At 44.7% G+C, this 22024-nt stretch overlaps 1 protein-coding gene across 1 annotated transcript in view; it reads left to right on the forward strand.

Annotated features, from left to right (window-relative positions):
• The window catches only part of LOC126174742 (arylsulfatase B-like), a 147161-nt gene that overhangs the window by 39410 nt on the left and 85727 nt on the right, over positions 1–22024 (forward strand). The window contains exon 3 of the mRNA XM_049921062.1: positions 16744–16967. Within this exon, the coding sequence (XP_049777019.1) occupies positions 16744–16967 (224 nt within the window). The remainder of the gene's footprint in view (positions 1–16743; positions 16968–22024) is intronic.

Consider the following 22024-nt stretch of genomic DNA (forward strand, 5'->3'; position numbering starts at 1 on the left):
TCAGAAACCAGACAGAAACAGCCCACAGCGTGAAACTCACTATTTATGCAAGTATATGCAAGCACATATGAGACGTAGTCAATACAGATTAGAAGGAAATGCGGAGTTTCATATCCAAACAAAATATCAAATTAATCCTTCTAATATATGACAAAAAACACAAATATTTCACGGAAGTCTGGTGAAAAACACAAACATGCAGTTCGACCAAAGGGAAAATAGCCTACTCCATAAAAACTGATACAACATAATCCCAACTTCATCATTCATACTCCAAGAGATGCATAAATGATGATCACAGGTAGAAAATGCAATTAATAATAAATTCCTAAATATAATGGAAATCATAGTGAGAAACAGTTTAAGAGCAAAATCAGAGCAGTATGTTGGAAAGGTAACGCTCATAAAATTCAATCATACGAGCGTATGACTAACTTCTCCTTTTGAAGTGAAGAAAATTATATACTCTCTCAAAAACAAAAGTTCATTAGGTTTTGATGAACTTTCTAATAAAGTACTAAAGATCTGTTCCCATGTAATAAGTCCAGCCTTATCCGAAATATGTAATACATCAGTAAGTCAAGCCATTTTTCAGAGAGACTGAAATACGCAGTTGTTAAACCCTCGTTAAGGAAGGTGATAATTGTGTGTTAGTAAGTACTGACCTGTTTCACTGCTGACGCCATTCTCCAACATTTTTAAGAAGGTGGTGTAATCTGGAATAGTATCTCACCTCAGCAACAATAGTACAAGTATCCTTAGGAAATCACAGCTTGTGTTCAAAAATGGTTCAAATGGCCCTGAGCACCATGGGACTTAACATCTGTGGTCATCAGTCCCCTAGAACTTAGAACTACTTAAACCTAACTATCCTAAGGACATCACACACATCCACGCCCGAGGCAGGATTCGAACCTGCGACCGCAGCGGTCACGCGGCGCCTGACTGATGTGCCTAGATCCGCACGGCCTACCGACCGGCCACAGCTTGGGTTTCAGAAGTCTAGTTCTACTGAGAATGCCATTTAATGTCCACTCAACGGATTTTACGAGCATTAAATAATAAAACAGCTTAAGTTGGCATTTTCTGAGTCCTCTCTAAGGCATCTGATAGTGTGAATTCCGCTAGATGAATTGACGTTTTATGGGACTGGTGGTATAGCCAATCAATGGATGACGTCATATCTAACCAAAAGAATGCCGAAAATAGTACGTAGTAATTCAAGCAAAATAGTCAAAGGACATAATTCTGAGTGTCGAGAAATCATACAAGAGGTTCCCTAAGGTTCAATCTTATGTGCACTACTGTTCCTCATATATGTAAACGATATTCCGTCTAATACACAGCAAGCAGAATTAGTTCTATTTGCGTATGACACTAGGATTGCAATCAATCCAAGCATATGTATAGACAATAAATAAATGGTAAACAACGTTCTTAAATGTATCAGTGACTGGTTTCCTGCAGTCTTACCCACAATTTTAAGAAGACACAGCATATTCGGTTGTCCACATCTAGCTGTACTAAACCAACGACAAGTGTAGCACATGGTGAGGAAATAATAAAAAGACTATAAACATTAAAATTATTAGGAGTCCATGTTGATGAGAATTTAAACTGAAAAAAAAAACAATTAGTAAGTTCTAAACAACTTAGTTCAGTCACATTTGCCCTTGGAATGATCACAAATCTTGGGGAGAAGCGAGTCAGTAAGTTGACGTATTTTGCATATTTTCACTCAGTAATGTCATTAGGAATAAAGTTTTTGGGTGATTCATTTTAAAGAAAGAATTTCTTTATGGCACACAACATGCTGTAGTAACAGAATATTTAGTCCATCATTAAGTTTGTTGTAAAAAATACACTACAATTCAAAAGCAACAATGGTGTATTTCCTAGTTATATAAAGTGTCTGGTGGACAGCAGAGTAAAATTTGTAAACGAAACTGAGAAAATTTATCCTTAACGACTCCTTAACGTCTGTTACTGTAATGTGTAAATAGCGGTGGTAGGAATTACTAACTAATATCTGTGTAACTGTTCCCTTTTTTAATAAGAAATAAAAATAAAGAAACTTACAAAAGTTCAGAATGTGACTGTATGTACAAATTAATTTGTGCTTTGAATGTAAAATTACTCATCCCCTTCATTATGATCTGTCATACAAAATTATCCATGGAACACGCAACAATAGTAATTAACTGTAACTAAAACTGCATCTGATACCACAAAAGTAAATTCTATTATAAAAGTAGCAAAACATAACAAAGTAAGCATACTTGTTGAAAAAAGAAAAGTTTAGGTCTAAATATATACAGTAAATGCCACAAACACCATACAATCTGCCACAAATACATCAAAATCCATAAATAATAAACTGTAAAGCAAACATAACACATAGTAGTCAGAAAGTCAATACATTGTGCATACCGAACTAAAAGGAGTTCATGGCAAAAGAAATGAAGTATTTGATGTTAACAACATTCAGAACAAGCTAAAAGACCCGAAATCAGTTTCAAACTAAAATAAAGTAACATCTAAGGAACATACATTTCCTCTTGTCAGAAACAGTAAGCGATTTGATCTTATGCATAAACATTTAACAACATAGCGAAAAACACAAAAAGAAGGTAATCAAACGTGTTGTATGGTAAAACAGTCCAGCATGCAACCTGTCGCAAAACTATTAATACAGATTAAACAATGTGCTTATCGAGAAATATTTTCCAAAACAATAATACTAGCTGAAGAACTAAACGCCACATAACTGCCTCAAGACGCTTAGATTTAATCATACAACATTTCCAGCATCTACTCAAACACACCTACACCAAGAAACGTGTAAAGGCAATCCAAAATTAAATTGTGAAACATAAAATATTTGTATACACAGAGATTATTGAATTCATGGAACTTCTGCAACTAACTCCAAGTTATAATAATTAACATTTAATGACGTTGTTTGTAACCACCCACATGGCTTAGTAATGGGATCATGTATATCTGGTATCACAGCTTACATAATCATAAACCACTGCTAATAAAAGTGAATGCCAAAAACATAGTAGACATTCCAAATTACTTCATTAGTCTACAGCAGTTGATATGTTTACAGTGAAACATGAACAACACAAAACCATCATTCAGATGGTTCAAGTGGCTCGGAGCACTATGGGACTTAACTTCTGAGGTCTTCAGTCCCCTAGAACTAAGAACTACTTAAACCTAACTAACCTAAGGACATCACACACATCCATGCCCGAGGCAAGATTCGAACCTGCGACTGTAGCAGTCTCGCTCGGCCACTCCGACTGGCCAAAAGCATCAGTTACCTGGTCGTAAATATCATGAGACACAACAACACAAGCACCTTATAATGTAAGGGAAAAAAAATAGTGACGAACACCACAGTCGATGAAACCTCACATAAGTTAACCATGCATAAGCAAGCAGCATACATATCAGTGTTAAAAAGGGCAACTAAAGTACCTTTGGACCAAGAAAACATGGAACAGGAAATAAAAATAGTGAAACGAATTGCAGTTGTCAATGACTATACTGCTTCTATGGTTTACACTTCATTAGACAAAGTGACGAAACACGTAGACACAAACCACAATACTGAAGAAAAAGTAAAAAATAAATTCAAAGCTAGACATCCATACATTGGCAATATATCACAGAAGATTGCAAATATTTTAGAAAACCACAAAGTAAAAATAGTGTTATCTACATGTAATGAAGTAGAACAAAAACTAACACGTAACATTAAGTATAATTATGACAGATAAGAAATAACACGGCAGAAGAGCTGCATGTTCTAACTAGGGCAAACACGTTGAGATTTCAACAACAGGTATACAGAACACATTAAAATCTACACACGCAAGAGACACACATTAGCAACAGACACACACTTACACAATGCAAGAGACACGTTTCGGAAAGTAGGGAAAAATATCAAAGTACTCCACCGACTAATTAACGACTAGAAATGGAGCTATAAGAGGAACTGGAGATATATTCACACTTCAATAAAATCTAAAATATAAAAAGGAAAATAAATGAAAAAGTCGAAAGTGAATCAGTAAAGTCCTTAGATGCAGTGAAGGTATACTTAAATAAAAACAGTGACACGCAGAAACAAGTGCCGTCGAATATACAGGCAAATAATGCTGCATATTATTAACATTTATTTCCACTGTATGAAAGCATATTACAGTCTGTCAACAACCTACACTGTTATCTCTGCTAACTACAGAGGAAGATTGCACTGTAGTTCCTTCTCTAGATTGTCGCACAGATGACAAAATGGTAGATATCGAAATAGACGACAGAGGGATAGAGAAGCAATTAAAATCGCTCAAAAGAGGAAAGGCCTCTGGACCTGATGGGATACCAGTTCAATTTTACACAGAGTACGCGAAGGAACTTGCCCCCCTTCTTGCAGCGGTGTACCGTAGGTCTCTAGAAGAGCGTAGCGTTCCAAAGGATTGGAAAAGGGCACAGGTCATCCCCGTTTTCAAGAAGGGACGTCGAACAGATGTGCAGAACTATAGACCTATATCTCTAACGTCGATCAGTTGTAGAATTTTGGAACACGTATTGTGTTCGAGTATAATGACTTTTCTGGAGACTAGAAATCTACTCTGTAGGAATCAGCATGGGTTTCGAAAAAGACGGTCATGTGAAACCCAGCTCGCGCTATTCGTCCACGAGACTCAGAGGGCCATAGACACGGGTTCAGAGGTAGATGCCGTGTTTCTTGACTTCCGCAAGGCGTTCGATACAGTTCCCCACAGTCGTTTATTGAACAAAGTAAGAGCATATGGACTATCAGACCAATTGTGTGATTGGATTGAGGAGTTCCTAGATAACAGGACGCAGCATGTTATTCTCAATGGAGAGAAGTCTTCCGAAGTAAGAGTAATTTCAGGTGTGCCGCAGGGGAGTGTCATAGGACCGTTGCTGTTCACAATATACATAAATGACCTGGTGGATGACATCGGAAGTTCACTGAGGCTTTTTGCAGATGATGCTGTGGTGTATCGAGAGGTTGTAACAATGGAAAATTGTACTGAAATGCAGGAGGATCTGCAGCGAATTGACGCATGGTGCAGGGAATGGCAACTGAATCTCAATGTAGACAAGTGTAATGTGCTGCGGATACACAGAAAGATAGATCCTTTATCATTTAGCTACAAAATAGCAGGTCAGCAACTGGAAGCAGTTAATACCATAAATTATCTGGAAGTACGCATTAGGAGTGATTTAAAATGGAATGATCATATAATGTTGATTGTCGGTAAAGCAGATGCCAGACTGAGATTCATTGGAAGAATCCTAAGGAAATGCAATCCGAAAACAAAGGAAGTACGTTACAGTACGCTTGTTCGCCCACTGCTTGAATACTGCTCAGCAGTATGGGATCCGTACCAGATAGGGTTGATACAACACATAGAGAAGATCCAACGGAGAGCAGCGCGCTTCGTTACAGGATCATTTAGTAATCGCGAAAGCGTTACGGAGATGATAGATAAACTCCAGTGGAAGACTCTGCAGGAGAGACGCTCAGTAGCTCGGTACGGGCTTTTGTCAAAGTTTCGAGAACATACCTTCACCGAAGAGTCAAGCAGTATATTGCTCCCTCCTACGTATATCTCGCGAAGAGACCATGAGGATAAAATCAGAGAGATTAGAGCCCACACAGAGGCATACCGACAATCCTTCTTTCCACGAACAATACGAGACTGGAATAGAAGGGAGAACCGATAGAGGTACTGAAGGTACCCTCCGCCACACACCATCAGGTGGCTTGCGGAGTATGGATGTAGATGTAGATGTAGATGTAGATGTACATGCGAAAACATCTTTGTAACTATTTATGTGTATGTCCTATGTTCAATATGTGCTGTGTGTAGAAAATTTTGTGTGATGTTTAATACGTCTAAACTTCTACAGAAATCGGTATCAAGCAGATTATAAGCAAAAGATTTTATTCCAGATTTACCGCCAAATCTGTATAAAGTCCGATGAACAGTTATAGAATTACAAAATATTTATATTCCGATAAAGAACAAAGGAACGATAATGAACCTCTTACACAGAATACATCACAAGTAAATAGCATAGAATACTGAAAACGGATTGGAAAATGGGAATCATTTCCCGAAATTCGTATTCGAAAAAAAAAAAATTGCCCAGACAAGCACGATTTCGTTTTTAGTTGCAAGGCTGACACCGCGCCGATTCTTTGAGTAACTGGGCGGAGACGGTGTTCGGAGCAAACGGCGATATGTCCGGGCTCCAGGCGGTGGACACAGGACCTTCGCGGTGTTCCGAGTATGTTGTTGACTGCAGAGCGCGAGCGTCAGCTGTGGAAGCAGCTCGGTGTCTTAAAGGTCGAAGTGGAATATGTGATCCGCCAGTGTAGTGTGCGCAGTTGACACTTACTGGACGAGCTACCTAACTGTGAGCACCGCACATAAATGTGTTCGACATTTGCCCATAGGTCTACTGCTTCGAGCGGGTACCATAAAATGATGTTACAGTAACGTTGCCCTCACAGGTCATAGCAGCGGAGGCAGCCACAAACATTTGCACAGCGCGAACGTCAGCTGTGGATGCAGCTCGGTGTCTTAAAGGTCGAAGTGGAATATGTGATCCGCCAGTGTAGTGTGCGCAGTTGACACTTACTGGACGAGCTACCTAACTGTGAGCACCACACATAAATGTGTTCGACATTTGCCCATAGGTCTACTGCTTCGAGCGGGTACCATAAAATGATGTTACAGTAACGTTGCCCTCACAGGTCATAGCAGCGGAGGCAGCCACAAACATTTGCAGAGCGCGAGCGTCAGCTGTGGATGCAGCTCGGTGTCTTAAAGATCGAAGTGGAATATGTGATCCGCCAGTGTAGTGTGCGCAGTTGACACTTACTGGACGAGCTACCTAACTGTGAGCAACGCACATAAATGTGTTTGATATTTGCCCATAGGTCTACTGCTTCGAGCGGGTACCATAAAATGATGTTGCAGTAACGTTGCCCTCACAGGTCATAGCAGCGGAGGCAGCCACAAACATTTGCAGAGCGCGAGCGTCAGCTGTGGATGCAGCTCGGTGTCTTAAAGGTCGAAGTGGAATATGTGATCCGCCAGTGTAGTGTGCGCAGTTGACACTTACTGGACGAGCTACCTAACTGTGAGCACCGCACATAAATGTGTTTGATATTTGCCCATAGGTGTACTGCATGGAGCGGGTACCATAAAATGATGTTGCAGTAACGTTGCCCTCACAGGTCATAGCAGCGGAGGCAGCCACAAACATTTGCAGAGCGCGAGCGTCAGCTGTGGAAGCAGCTCGGTGTCTTAAAGGTCGAAGTGGAATCTGTGATCCGCCAGTGTAGTGTGCGCAGTTGACACTTACTGGACGAGCTACCTAACTGTGAGCAACGCACATAAATGTGTTTGATATTTGCCCATAGGTCTACTGCTTCGTGCGGGTACCATAAAATGATGTTGCAGTAACGTTGCCCTCACAGGTCATAGCAGCGGAGGCAGCCACAAACATTTGCAGAGCGCGAGCGTCAGCTGTGGATGCAGCTCGGTGTCTTAAAGGTCGAAGTGGAATATGTGATCCGCCAGTGTAGTGTGCGCAGTTGACACTTACTGGACGAGCTACCTAACTGTGAGCACCGCACATAAATGTGTTTGATATTTGCCCATAGGTGTACTGCATGGAGCGGGTACCATAAAATGATGTTGCAGTAACGTTGCCCTCACAGGTCATAGCAGCGGAGGCAGCCACAAACATTTGCAGAGCGCGAGCGTCAGCTGTGGATGCAGCTCGGTGTCTTAAAGATCGAAGTGGAATATGTGATCCGCCAGTGTAGTGTGCGCAGTTGACACTTACTGGACGAGCTACCTAACTGTGAGCAACGCACATAAATGTGTTCGACATTTGCCCATAGGTCTACTGCTTCGAGCGGGTACCATAAAATGATGTTACAGTAACGTTGCCCTCACAGGTCATAGCAGCGGAGGCAGCCACAAACATTTGCAGAGCGCGAGCGTCAGCTGTGGATGCAGCTCGGTGTCTTAAAGATCGAAGTGGAATATGTGATCCGCCAGTGTAGTGTGCGCAGTTGACACTTACTGGACGAGCTACCTAACTGTGAGCAACGCACATAAATGTGTTCGACATTTGCCCATAGGTCTACTGCTTCGAGCGGGTACCATAAAATGATGTTACAGTAACGTTGCCCTCACAGGTCATAGCAGCGGAGGCAGCCACAAACATTTGCAGAGCGCGAGCGTCAGCTGTGGATGCAGCTCGGTGTCTTAAAGATCGAAGTGGAATATGTGATCCGCCAGTGTAGTGTGCGCAGTTGACACTTACTGGACGAGCTACCTAACTGTGAGCAACGCACATAAATGTGTTCGACATTTGCCCATAGGTCTACTGCTTCGAGCGGGTACCATAAAATGATGTTACAGTAACGTTGCCCTCACAGGTCATAGCAGCGGAGGCAGCCACAAACATTTGCACAGCGCGAACGTCAGCTGTGGATGCAGCTCGGTGTCTTAAAGGTCGAAGTGGAATATGTGATCCGCCAGTGTAGTGTGCGCAGTTGACACTTACTGGACGAGCTACCTAACTGTGAGCACCGCACATAAATGTGTTCGACATTTGCCCATAGGTCTACTGCTTCGAGCGGGTACCATAAAATGATGTTACAGTAACGTTGCCCTCACAGGTCATAGCAGCGGAGGCAGCCACAAACATTTGCAGAGCGCGAGCGTCAGCTGTGGATGCAGCTCGGTGTCTTAAAGATCGAAGTGGAATATGTGATCCGCCAGTGTAGTGTGCGCAGTTGACACTTACTGGACGAGCTACCTAACTGTGAGCAACGCACATAAATGTGTTTGATATTTGCCCATAGGTCTACTGCTTCGAGCGGGTACCATAAAATGATGTTGCAGTAACGTTGCCCTCACAGGTCATAGCAGCGGAGGCAGCCACAAACATTTGCAGAGCGCGAGCGTCAGCTGTGGATGCAGCTCGGTGTCTTAAAGGTCGAAGTGGAATATGTGATCCGCCAGTGTAGTGTGCGCAGTTGACACTTACTGGACGAGCTACCTAACTGTGAGCACCGCACATAAATGTGTTTGATATTTGCCCATAGGTGTACTGCATGGAGCGGGTACCATAAAATGATGTTGCAGTAACGTTGCCCTCACAGGTCATAGCAGCGGAGGCAGCCACAAACATTTGCAGAGCGCGAGCGTCAGCTGTGGATGCAGCTCGGTGTCTTAAAGGTCGAAGTGGAATATGTGATCCGCCAGTGTAGTGTGCGCAGTTGACACTTACTGGACGAGCTACCTAACTGTGAGCAACGCACATAAATGTGTTTGATATTTGCCCATAGGTCTACTGCTTCGAGCGGGTACCATAAAATGATGTTGCAGTAACGTTGCCCTCACAGGTCATAGCAGCGGAGGCAGCCACAAACATTTGCAGAGCGCGAGCGTCAGCTGTGGATGCAGCTCGGTGTCTTAAAGGTCGAAGTGGAATATGTGATCCGCCAGTGTAGTGTGCGCAGTTGACACTTACTGGACGAGCTACCTAACTGTGAGCACCGCACATAAATGTGTTTGATATTTGCCCATAGGTGTACTGCATGGAGCGGGTACCATAAAATGATGTTGCAGTAACGTTGCCCTCACAGGTCATAGCAGCGGAGGCAGCCACAAACATTTGCAGAGCGCGAGCGTCAGCTGTGGAAGCAGCTCGGTGTCTTAAAGGTCGAAGTGGAATATGTGATCCGCCAGTGTAGTGTGCGCAGTTGACACTTACTGGACGAGCTACCTAACTGTGAGCACCGCACATAAATGTGTTCGACATTTGCCCATAGGTCTACTGCTTCGAGCGGGTACCATAAAATGATGTTACAGTAACGTTGCCCTCACAGGTCATAGCAGCGGAGGCAGCCACAAACATTTGCAGAGCGCGAGCGTCAGCTGTGGATGCAGCTCGGTGTCTTAAAGATCGAAGTGGAATATGTGATCCGCCAGTGTAGTGTGCGCAGTTGACACTTACTGGACGAGCTACCTAACTGTGAGCAACGCACATAAATGTGTTTGATATTTGCCCATAGGTCTACTGCTTCGAGCGGGTACCATAAAATGATGTTGCAGTAACGTTGCCCTCACAGGTCATAGCAGCGGAGGCAGCCACAAACATTTGCAGAGCGCGAGCGTCAGCTGTGGATGCAGCTCGGTGTCTTAAAGGTCGAAGTGGAATATGTGATCCGCCAGTGTAGTGTGCGCAGTTGACACTTACTGGACGAGCTACCTAACTGTGAGCACCGCACATAAATGTGTTTGATATTTGCCCATAGGTGTACTGCATGGAGCGGGTACCATAAAATGATGTTGCAGTAACGTTGCCCTCACAGGTCATAGCAGCGGAGGCAGCCACAAACATTTGCAGAGCGCGAGCGTCAGCTGTGGATGCAGCTCGGTGTCTTAAAGGTCGAAGTGGAATATGTGATCCGCCAGTGTAGTGTGCGCAGTTGACACTTACTGGACGAGCTACCTAACTGTGAGCAACGCACATAAATGTGTTTGATATTTGCCCATAGGTCTACTGCTTCGAGCGGGTACCATAAAATGATGTTGCAGTAACGTTGCCCTCACAGGTCATAGCAGCGGAGGCAGCCACAAACATTTGCAGAGCGCGAGCGTCAGCTGTGGATGCAGCTCGGTGTCTTAAAGGTCGAAGTGGAATATGTGATCCGCCAGTGTAGTGTGCGCAGTTGACACTTACTGGACGAGCTACCTAACTGTGAGCACCGCACATAAATGTGTTTGATATTTGCCCATAGGTCTACTGCTTCGAGCGGGTACCATAAAATGATGTTGCAGTAACGTTGCCCTCACAGGTCATAGCAGCGGAGGCAGCCACAAACATTTGCAGAGCGCGAGCGTCAGCTGTGGAAGCAGCTCGGTGTCTTAAAGGTCGAAGTGGAATATGTGATCCGCCAGTGTAGTGTGCGCAGTTGACACTTACTGGACGAGCTACCTAACTGTGAGCAACGCACATAAATGTGTTTGATATTTGCCCATAGGTCTACTGCTTCGAGCGGGTACCATAAAATGATGTTGCAGTAACGTTGCCCTCACAGGTCATAGCAGCGGAGGCAGCCACAAACATTTGCAGAGCGCGAGCGTCAGCTGTGGATGCAGCTCGGTGTCTTAAAGGTCGAAGTGGAATATGTGATCCGCCAGTGTAGTGTGCGCAGTTGACACTTACTGGACGAGCTACCTAACTGTGAGCACCGCACATAAATGTGTTTGATATTTGCCCATAGGTGTACTGCATGGAGCGGGTACCATAAAATGATGTTGCAGTAACGTTGCCCTCACAGGTCATAGCAGCGGAGGCAGCCACAAACATTTGCAGAGCGCGAGCGTCAGCTGTGGATGCAGCTCGGTGTCTTAAAGGTCGAAGTGGAATATGTGATCCGCCAGTGTAGTGTGCGCAGTTGACACTTACTGGACGAGCTACCTAACTGTGAGCAACGCACATAAATGTGTTTGATATTTGCCCATAGGTCTACTGCTTCGAGCGGGTACCATAAAATGATGTTGCAGTAACGTTGCCCTCACAGGTCATAGCAGCGGAGGCAGCCACAAACATTTGCAGAGCGCGAGCGTCAGCTGTGGATGCAGCTCGGTGTCTTAAAGGTCGAAGTGGAATATGTGATCCGCCAGTGTAGTGTGCGCAGTTGACACTTACTGGACGAGCTACCTAACTGTGAGCACCGCACATAAATGTGTTCGACATTTGCCCATAGGTCTACTGCTTCGAGCGGGTACCATAAAATGATGTTACAGTAACGTTGCCCTCACAGGTCATAGCAGCGGAGGCAGCCACAAACATTTGCAGAGCGCGAGCGTCAGCTGTGGATGCAGCTCGGTGTCTTAAAGATCGAAGTGGAATATGTGATCCGCCAGTGTAGTGTGCGCAGTTGACACTTACTGGACGAGCTACCTAACTGTGAGCAACGCACATAAATGTGTTTGATATTTGCCCATAGGTGTACTGCTTCGAGCGGGTACCATAAAATGATGTTGCAGTAACGTTGCCCTCACAGGTCATAGCAGCGGAGGCAGCCACAAACATTTGCAGAGCGCGAGCGTCAGCTGTGGATGCAGCTCGGTGTCTTAAAGGTCGAAGTGGAATATGTGATCCTCCAGTATAGTGTGCGCAGTTGACACTTACTGGACGGGCTACCTAACTGTGAGCAACGCACATAAATGTGTTTGATATTTGCCCATAGGTGTACTGCTTCGAGCGGGTACCATAAAATGATGTGGCAGTAACGTTGCCCTCACAGGTCATAGCAGCGGAGGGAGCCACAAACATTTGTGCCCTGTCTAGGGGTAATACAATTAGACAGAGTACGGCAAGAAAATGGTTTTCTCGTTGTAAGGAGAATAGTTTTCACGTTAGCGAATCTCCACGATCAGGAAGAACTTCTGGGTTTGATGAGATTCATTTACACTCATTAATCCACAATGATCCACGTCAGCGTACTCGATAAGTAGCAATTGTGATGAACTGTGACAATTCCACCACTGTGCGACGTTTACAAGCAATGGGGAAGCTTCAAAATTCGGGTGTATTGGTACCACATGCTCTTAGCCAAAATCACTAAAATCAGCGGGTGGTCATTTGAGAGTTTCTTCTTGTTCGACATCAATCCTCTATTGTTACTGGTAACTAGAATGGTGACTTTACGCTAACTTACGAAAAAGATAGGAATGGTTGAGCACAAACAATGCAGCAACTGCCTGTACAAAGACCTGTCCGCATCCACATCAGATAGTGTTATGTATCTGCTGAAACAGTACGGTGTAGGCGGCCGCGGTGGCCGAGCGGTTCTAGGCGCTTCAGTCCGGAACCGCGCGGCTGCTACGATCGCAGGTTTGAATCCTGCCTTGGGCACGGATGTGTGTGATGTCCTTAGGTTAGTTAGGTTTAAGTAGTTGTAAGTTCTAGGGGACTGATGACCTCAGATGTTAAGTTCCATAGTGTTCAGAGCCATAGGAAGTATGGTGTACTGTACTACGACTTTCTTCCCCGATGTGTAACCATCACTCCTGACATTTAATGCCAACAACTGAGACGTCTTGCAAACGCAGCCCAAGAAAAACGACCAGGAAGACTGCGTGAAGTTATGATACTCCACGGTATTCCCAGCCCCAGTTCTGTAAGACCGACGAAAAAATCTATAAGTAGCTGGGTTGGGAGGTCATTCTGCAACCACCTTGTTCACCTGATCCTGTGACTTCGGATTTTTATCTCTTCCGCTCTCTATCGAACAACCTTCGATGAACTTCGTTTCTCGATAATAATGCGCTCCGAACATGTCTCGACCAGCTCTTCGCCTCAAACCCATGTGATTTCTGCAGTAGCGTAATCGAGACGTTACCCCAGCGCTGGCAGACTTTGCGAATAGTGCAGGGGAATACATTATTGATGACTAAATTCTCCGAGACCTGTATATATTACGTTTATTAGAGTCATGGAAAAGTGCTACGATCTTTCCATCAGTCTGATTCCTCTGGTTCCATAGAAATTGGTGTAAAGTATTTTGACGTACTGGCCAGCCAACATGCCGGAGGCTAACTTGAACGTTTAATGCGGCTAAACTTTTGAGAATCAGTCGTTATTAAAATCTATGTAAACTGAAGTTGTTGCATACTGTGCCATGTGGATAACGCTGCATTGTTTGAGGTGAGGCCTTCGGTGGTTAATTATGATCTAAAGTACGTATGCGGATGAGGGCTGATTGTTTACTAGTTCACATTGTAATGAAACCGGATTAATATTGGTAGGAACCAGGTTTTGAGTAGTACTGCCCAGGAACCAAATAGGAAACAACGAAGTTTCGTTGTAAAGGTAAATTGTAATTTAATAATCGTCTAAAGTTTGTTACTGGTAACTCAATTCAACCAATTAAATCTCTCATTTCATCCTGCTGTCCAGAACCGACACAATCAATGGAAAGAAAATCGTAACTGGTAGCAGTAAAGTTGCTGTTGTCCAGAGACTGGTTTGATGCAGCTCTCCATGCTACTCTATCCTGTGCATGCCTACACTCTATACAAATACTTTCAGAAAAGACTTCCTTACACTTACACATATACTCGGTGTTAACAAATTTCTCTTCTTCAGAAACGCTTTCCTTGCCATTGCCAGTCTACATTTTACACTCCAGGAAATGGAAAAAAGAACACATTGACACCGGTGTGTCAGACCCACCATACTTGCTCCGGACACTGCGAGAGGGCTGTACAAGCAATGATCACACGCACGGCACAGCGGACACACCAGGAATCGCGGTGTTGGCCGTCGAATGGCGTTAGCTGCGCAGCATTTGTGCACCGCCGCCGTCAGTGTCAGCCAGTTTGCCGTGGCATACGGAGCTCCATCGCAGTCTTTAACACTGGTAGCATGCCGCGACAGCGTGGACGTGAACCGTATGTGCAGTTGACGGACTTTGAGCGAGGGCGTATAGTGGGCATGCGGGAGGCCGGGTGGACGTACCGCCGAATTGCTCAACACGTGGGGCGTGAGGTCTCCACAGTACATCGATGTTGTCGCCAGTGGTCGGCGGAAGGTGCACGTGCCCGTCGACCTGGGACCGGACCGCAGCGACGCACGGATGCACGCCAAGACCGTAGGATCCTACGCAGTGCCGTAGGGGACCGCACCGCCACTTCCCAGAAAATTAGGGACACTGTTGCTCCTGGGGTTTCGGCGAGGACCATTCGCAACCGTCTCCATGAAGCTGGGCTACGGTCCCGCACACCGTTAGGCCGTCTTCCGCTCACGCCCCAACATCGTGCAGCCCGCCTCCAGTGGTGTCGCGACAGGCGTGAATGGAGGGACGAATGGAGACGTGTCGTCTTCAGCGATGAGAGTCGCTTCTGCCTTGGTGCCAATGATGGTCGTATGCGTGTTTGGCGCCGTGCAGGTGAGCGCCACAATCAGGGCTGCATACGACCGAGGCACACAGGGCCAACACCCGGCATCATGGTGTGGGGAGCGATCTCCTACACTGGCCGTACACCACTGGTGATCGTCGAGGGGACACTGAATAGTGCACGGTACATCCAAACCGTCATCGAACCCATCGTTCTACCATTCCTAGACCGGCAAGGGAACTTGCTGTTCCAACAGGACAATGCACGTCCGCATGTATCCCGTGCCACCCAACGTGCTCTAGAAGGTGTAAGTCAACTACCCTGGCCAGCAAGATCTCCGGATCTGTCCCCCATTGAGCATATTTGGGACTGGATGAAGCGTCGTCTCACGCGGTCTTCACGTCCAGCACGAACGCTGGTCCAACTGAGGCGCCAGGTGGAAATGGCATGGCAAGCCGTGCCACAGGACTACATCCAGCATCTCTACGATCGTCTCCATGGGAGAATAGCAGCCTGCATTGCTGCGAAAGGTGGATATACACTGTACTAGTGTCGACATTGTGCATGCTCTGTTGCCTGTGTCTATGTGCCTGTGGTTCTGTCAGTGTGATCATTTGATGTATCTGACCCCAGGAATGTGTCAATAAAGTTTCCCCTTCCTGGGACAATGAATACGCGGTGTTCTTATTTCAATTTCCAGGAGTGTATATCCTCTCAACTTCGACCGTCATCAGTTATTTTGCTCCCCAAATTGCAAAACTCATTTAGTACTTTAAACGTCTCATTACCTAATCTAATTCCCGCAGTATCACACAATTTAGTTCCACTACATTCCGTTATCATCGTTTTGCCTTGTTGATGTTTATCTAATATCCTTTCAAGACACTGTCCATTCCGTTCCGGTGCTCTTACAGGTCCATAGCTGTCACTGACAGAATTACAATGTCATCGGCGAACTTCAAACTTTTAATTCTTCTCCATGGATTTTAATTCCTACTCCGAATTTTTCTTTTGTTTCCTTTACTGCTTGCTCAATGTACAGTCTGAATAACATCGTGGATAGGCTACAACTCTGTCTAACTCCCTTCTCGCCGGCCGGGGTGACCGAACGGTTCTAGGCGCTACAGTTTGGAACCGCGCGACTGATACGGTCGCAGGTTCGAATCCTACCTCGGACATGGATGTGTGTGATGTCCTTAGGCTAGTTACCTTTAAGCAGTTCTAAGTTCTAGGGCACTGTGACCTCTGATGTTAAGTCCCATAGTGCTAAGCCATTTGAAGTCCCTTCCCAACCGCTGATTCCCTTTCATGCCCCACGACTTTTATAACTGCCATCTGATTTCTGTACAAATTGTAAATAGCCTTTCGCTCCCTGTATTGGACCCTGCCACCTTCAGGATTTGAAAGAGGCAGTAAAGTTATCAAGAAATAAACCCATTTTTTACTGTTGCAGACTTTCACTGGTCTTTTCTAACGGATCGAATCGAAAAATTGGATCAATATATTATAAATAAATAAATGTCGTGTGACTAGGACCTCTCGTCGGGCATATCGGTCGCCGGGTGCAAGTCTTTCGATTTGACGCGTCGAAATATTTAATGCTAGTTTCCCTTGGCCAAACCAAGTTGGAAACTGGCCTTAGCAACAGCCAGCTCTAGTAGTTCATTCAATTCTATAACTGCTAAATTTTAAACATCAGTACTTTGTGCGGCGCTTAGAGACTGGAGTAAAAATTGTGTATTTGCAGGTATGCAGGGTGTGCCAATATATGCAGCCGAACCGCGCGGCCTTCCCGAAGGCAAGATCCTTCCGCAGTACCTGAAGGAGCTGGGCTACGTCACGAGGGCCGTGGGCAAGTGGCACCTGGGTTACCACAGGGCCGACCTGACGCCCACCTATCGCGGCTTCGACTCCCACCTGGGCTACTGGAACGGCTTCGTCGGTTACTACGATTACATCCTGCAGGCCGGGGTAAGGAAACACATGTCCTTCTTGCCTTGTGCCTTCGTCTGTAGCATGGGCGCACTGTTGGCATGTTGTTGATGGATTTGTCATGATTAGTTTAAGAGATAGATGGATGCCCTTTCTGTCACCAACACATTACACTGCCCCCCCCCCCCCCCCCCCCCACATACACACACCCCACGCTCAGAACGGATTGCGTAGATCCCAGCTGTCTGCGTGTGGTGTTATTCATGTGTGAAATTGAGTGAAAGCTTACGAACTCCAGAATGAGATTTTTCACTCTGCAGCGGAGTGTGCGCTGATATGAAACTTCCTGGCAGATTAAAACTGTGTGCCCGACCGAGACTCGAACTCGGGACCTTTGCCTTTCGCGGGCAAGTGCTCTACCAACTGAGCTACCGTTGGTAGAGCACTTGCCCGCGAAAGGCAAAGGTCCCGAGTTCGAGTCTCGGTCGGACACACAGTTTTAATCTGCCAGGAAGTTTCAGCTTACGAACTGTTTGTGAATCGTGTAATTGAGACATTACTTGGGTAACAGACAAATGTTTACGTAGTAGGATGTGGGAAACCGCTTACGAACTTATCCAGGCTGGGACGGACACTGACTACCGTGGTTAATTTGCCGGGACGATTTGGCGCACATCATGGTTCCAGAAACGAGACTTTTACATGCACTGTTATCTGGGTGCGTAAAATAAAGAAAAGCATGATATGTAATAGTGTCTAGTGTGGTGTCACCGCCAGACACCACACTTGCTAGGTGGTAGCCTTTAAATCGGCCGCGGTCCGTTAGTATACGTCGGACCCGCGTGTCGCCACTATCAGTAATTGCAGACCGAGCGCCGCCACACGGCCGGTCTAGAGAGACTTCCTAGCACTCGCCCCAGTTGTACAATCGACTTTGCTAGCGATGGTTCACTGACAAAATACGCTCTCATTTTCCGAGACGATAGTTAGCATAGTCTTCAGCTACGTCATTTGCTACGACCTAGCAAGGCGCCATTACCAGTTACTATTGATATTATGAATAATGTACCGTCAAGAGCGACGTTCACCATTTATGGATTAAAGTTAAGTATTCCACCAGCTACGTCCGTTTTTCTAAAGTTTAATTTCCTTGTCCTGTTCGAGACCTCACGGCAGCCTGCGTGAGCTAAAACGCGTGCCTTTCGGCTTCCTCTAGTGAACCGGTGTTGGCTCTCCTGCCAACCCACAACATCTAGCACCCTTGTGCAATTTTTATAAAACAAAACTGGTACAGAAAATATTTTATACACTTTCAGACAAGCAAGGGTCCATGTACCATCTTTCCTTCGTATGGATGATGTAAGTTTGGATACCTACCTTATGATGTGTGAAATATTTTCTTATCAAATTTCATTTTACCCACCCCACAGTTTCTGCGGAGAAGATGATTTTAGTCTGGATTTCGGATTTAATAATTGTTTATTTATTTATTTTATATTTCATTTTGAAAGATTTGGCCTTTCAGTCCGGTAATATTTAACTAGGTATCCGTAGACCAACCCGTTTGGGTGAGAAACTGTGATCGCACACCAATGAGCATATGAAAATGTAACACGTAGATTCCAAATAAGCATTAGATTCCGTTCTACGTATATAGTTCATTGAAGTTCTGCCGATTTATGACACAAACAGTAGAATCAACAATCTACTTTCATCCCCATTGACGTGCTGGAAGACGTATCTACTCCTTAAAAACAACAGCAGAACCAATTAATCGAGAGTGGCCTATTTCACGTGGACCGCTTAACACCCCTATGATTCTTTTCAGCTCTCAAACCGCTTTTATCGCTACTCAGTTCAGTTCGACACGGATTTACCACAAAAGGCAGCAGCTACTATATTTTAAATCTGATCTACATGGATGAAACAGCCCACACCATTATGGAGCCAATACCAGTTTGCACGGTGCCTTGTTGGCAACTTGGGTAGTCTGATGCCACAGCCCATTAATGCCAAATTTCTCAGCATTGTTGTAATAGATACGTTCATCGTACGTCGCACTGCGGTTATTTCACGCACTACTGCTTGTCTGTCTTCTATCACTGACAACACTACGGAAACAATTGTTGAGAAGTAATTCCTGAAATCTGGCATTCTCGGCACAGTCTTAACACTGTGGATCTCGGAATATTGAATTACCTAAAGATTTCCCAAATGGAATATCCCATGCTCCAACTACCCAACTGCATTCCGCGTTCAGAGTCTGTTACATCCCGCCATGCGGCCATAATCATGACGGAAAACTTTTCACATGAAACACTTCAGTTTAGCTCCGCTAATCTACTGCCGTCTTATAACTTCCGTACGGGATCTTACCGCAATCTGCAAATCTGCATCTCGCTATCCCATGACTTTTGTGACCTCATTGTAATCGCATTTATGACCGACCTTTCTTTCTCACGAATTCCTCTCCTGTTGTAACCTCTTCCTCTTGGAGTAGCACTTTCACCGTATTATTTGTTGGATGCATTCTAATGTCTGTCTTTCCCTATAGTTTTTACACCCTACAGCTTCCTTTAGTACTCTGGGGGTTACCCCTGTTCTCTTCACACATATCCTATCACCCTGTCCCTTGCTCTTGTCAGTCTTTTTCGTGTGTTTCTTTCTTCGCCGATTCTCCTAAGATACGCTTCATTCCTTTCTTTATCAGTCGACCTGATTTTCCACATTCTTCTGTAGCACCAAATTTCAGACACTTCTATTCTCTTTTGTTCCGGTTTGCCCACAGTCCATGAGCCAGGCTCATACAATGGTGAGCTCCAAATGCACATCCTCAGAAAATGTAGGTATGAAATTAGGGCCTTTGTTTGATACTAGTACATTTCTCTTGGTCAGGAATTCCCACTTTCCCTGCGCTAGTCTCTTTTTTGTATCTTACTTACTCTTCCGAATAGATACGACATCCGTAAGTATTTGGACCTCCAGCAAGGAACACAGCTGTTGCCGAAAGCCAAGGCATCGCGGAACATTCACCAGCAAAATGTCATTGTATTTGAAACGTTAACTAAACTACAAAACCTTCAGCGCCATTTCCAAATACACTGAGGTGGCAAAAGCCATGAAGTACCTCCTAATATCGTGTCGGACCTCCTTTTGTCCGGCGTAGTGCAGCAAATGGACGAGGCAGGGACTCAACAAATCGTGCCCTGACTAAAACTGAGCCGCGCTGCCTCTATAACCGTCCATAACTGCAGGATTTTGTGCACGAAATATCCTCCCGATTACGTCCCATAAACGCTATACTGTACTCGTCTCGGGCAACCTGGGTAGCCAAATAATTCGCTCGAACTGTTCAGAATGTTCTTCAAATCAATTTCCAACAATTGTGGCCAGGTGACATGGCGCACAGTCATCCATAAAAATTCCGTCGTTTTTATGGATCGTGAAGTCCACGAATGGCTGCAAATGATCTCCAAGTAGCCAGGACCTAGTCCATTACTATAAACACAACCCTCACTCTTATGGAGCCACCAACAGTTTGCGCCAGCCAGGGTGGCCGAGCGGTCCTAGGCGCAACAGTCTGGAACAGGGGGACAGCTACGCTCGCTGGTTCTAATCCTGCCTCGGGCATGGATGGGTGTGATGTCCTTGGTTAGTTAGCTTTAAGTTGTTCTAAGTTCTAGGGGACTGATGACTTCAGAAGTTAAGTCCCATAGTGCTCACAGCCATTTGAACCAAAAATATCATCCACACAATTCCAAAGACCGCAAGAGTCCACAAGTGCAAGAATTATTGCACATTCAGCTAAACAGTTCATGCATCCAAGTTGCTGACTAGAATAATATGAGGAAGAGTGGAAAAGAACATTGAATATGTGTTAGGAAACGATTAGTTTGGTTTTAGGAAAAGGTAAAGGCATCAGAGAGGCACTTCAGACATTGCGGTTGATAGTGAAAGCAAGACTAAAGAAAAAATAAGACACGTTCACAGTATTTGTGGACCTGGAAGAAGCTTTCGACGATGTACAGTAGTGCATGATGTTCGAAATTCTGAGAAAAATAGGGGTAAGCTATAGGGAGAGAGGGATAATGTTTAATATAAACAAGATCCAAAAGGGAACAATAACAGTAGAAGACCTAGAACGAAATGTCCGTACTAAAAAGTGTGTCAGACAGGGATGTAGTCTTTCGCCCTTACTGCTGCTGCTACACATTGAAGAAGCAATGTAGGAAATACAGTAAAGATTCAAGAGTGGAAGCAAAATTCAAAGTGAAAGAATATGAATGATAAGATTCGCTGATGACATTATTATCCTAAGTTAATGTCAAGATAATTAAAGGATCTGCTAAATGGAATGAACAGTTTAATGATTGCAAAATATGGACAGACAGTAAGTCGAAGAAAGTTGAAAGTACTGATCAGTAGCAGAGACGAGAACAGCCAGAAACCTAATATCAGGACTGTTAGTCACGAAGGAGATGAAATTAAGGAATTCTGCTACGTATGCAACAAACTAACCCATAAGGATATAACAAGCAGACAAGCACTAGCAAAAGGTCTTTCCTGGGAAAGAGAAGTCTGACTTCAAGAAGAATGTAATAATTCCAGTACCAAAGAAAGCAAGTGTTGACTGACGTCAAAATTACCGAACTGTCAGTTTAATAAGTCACGAGTGCAAAATACTAAGGCGAATTCTTTACAGGCGAATAGAAAAACTGGTAGAAGCCGACCTCTGGGAAGATCAGTTTGGATTCCGTGGAAATATTGGAACAGATGAGGCAATACTGACCCTACGACTTATCTTAGAAGCTAGATTAAGGAAAGGCAAAACTACATTTCTAGCACTTGTAGACTTAGAGAAAGCTTTTGACAATGTTGACTGGAATACTCTCTTTCAAATTCTGAACGTGGCATGGGTAAAATACAGGGAGCGAAAGGCTATTTACAATTTGTATAGAAACTAGATGGCAGTTATAAGAGTCGAGGGACATGAAAGGGAAGCAGTGGTTGGGAAGGAAGTGAGACAGGGTTGTGCCTATCCCCGATGTTATTCAATCTGTATATTGTGCTAGCAGTAAAGGAAACAAAGGAAAAAT

The sequence above is a fragment of the Schistocerca cancellata genome, chromosome 3 (assembly GCF_023864275.1).
Source record: "Schistocerca cancellata isolate TAMUIC-IGC-003103 chromosome 3, iqSchCanc2.1, whole genome shotgun sequence".
In the NCBI taxonomy this organism is placed as follows: domain Eukaryota; kingdom Metazoa; phylum Arthropoda; class Insecta; order Orthoptera; family Acrididae; genus Schistocerca; species Schistocerca cancellata.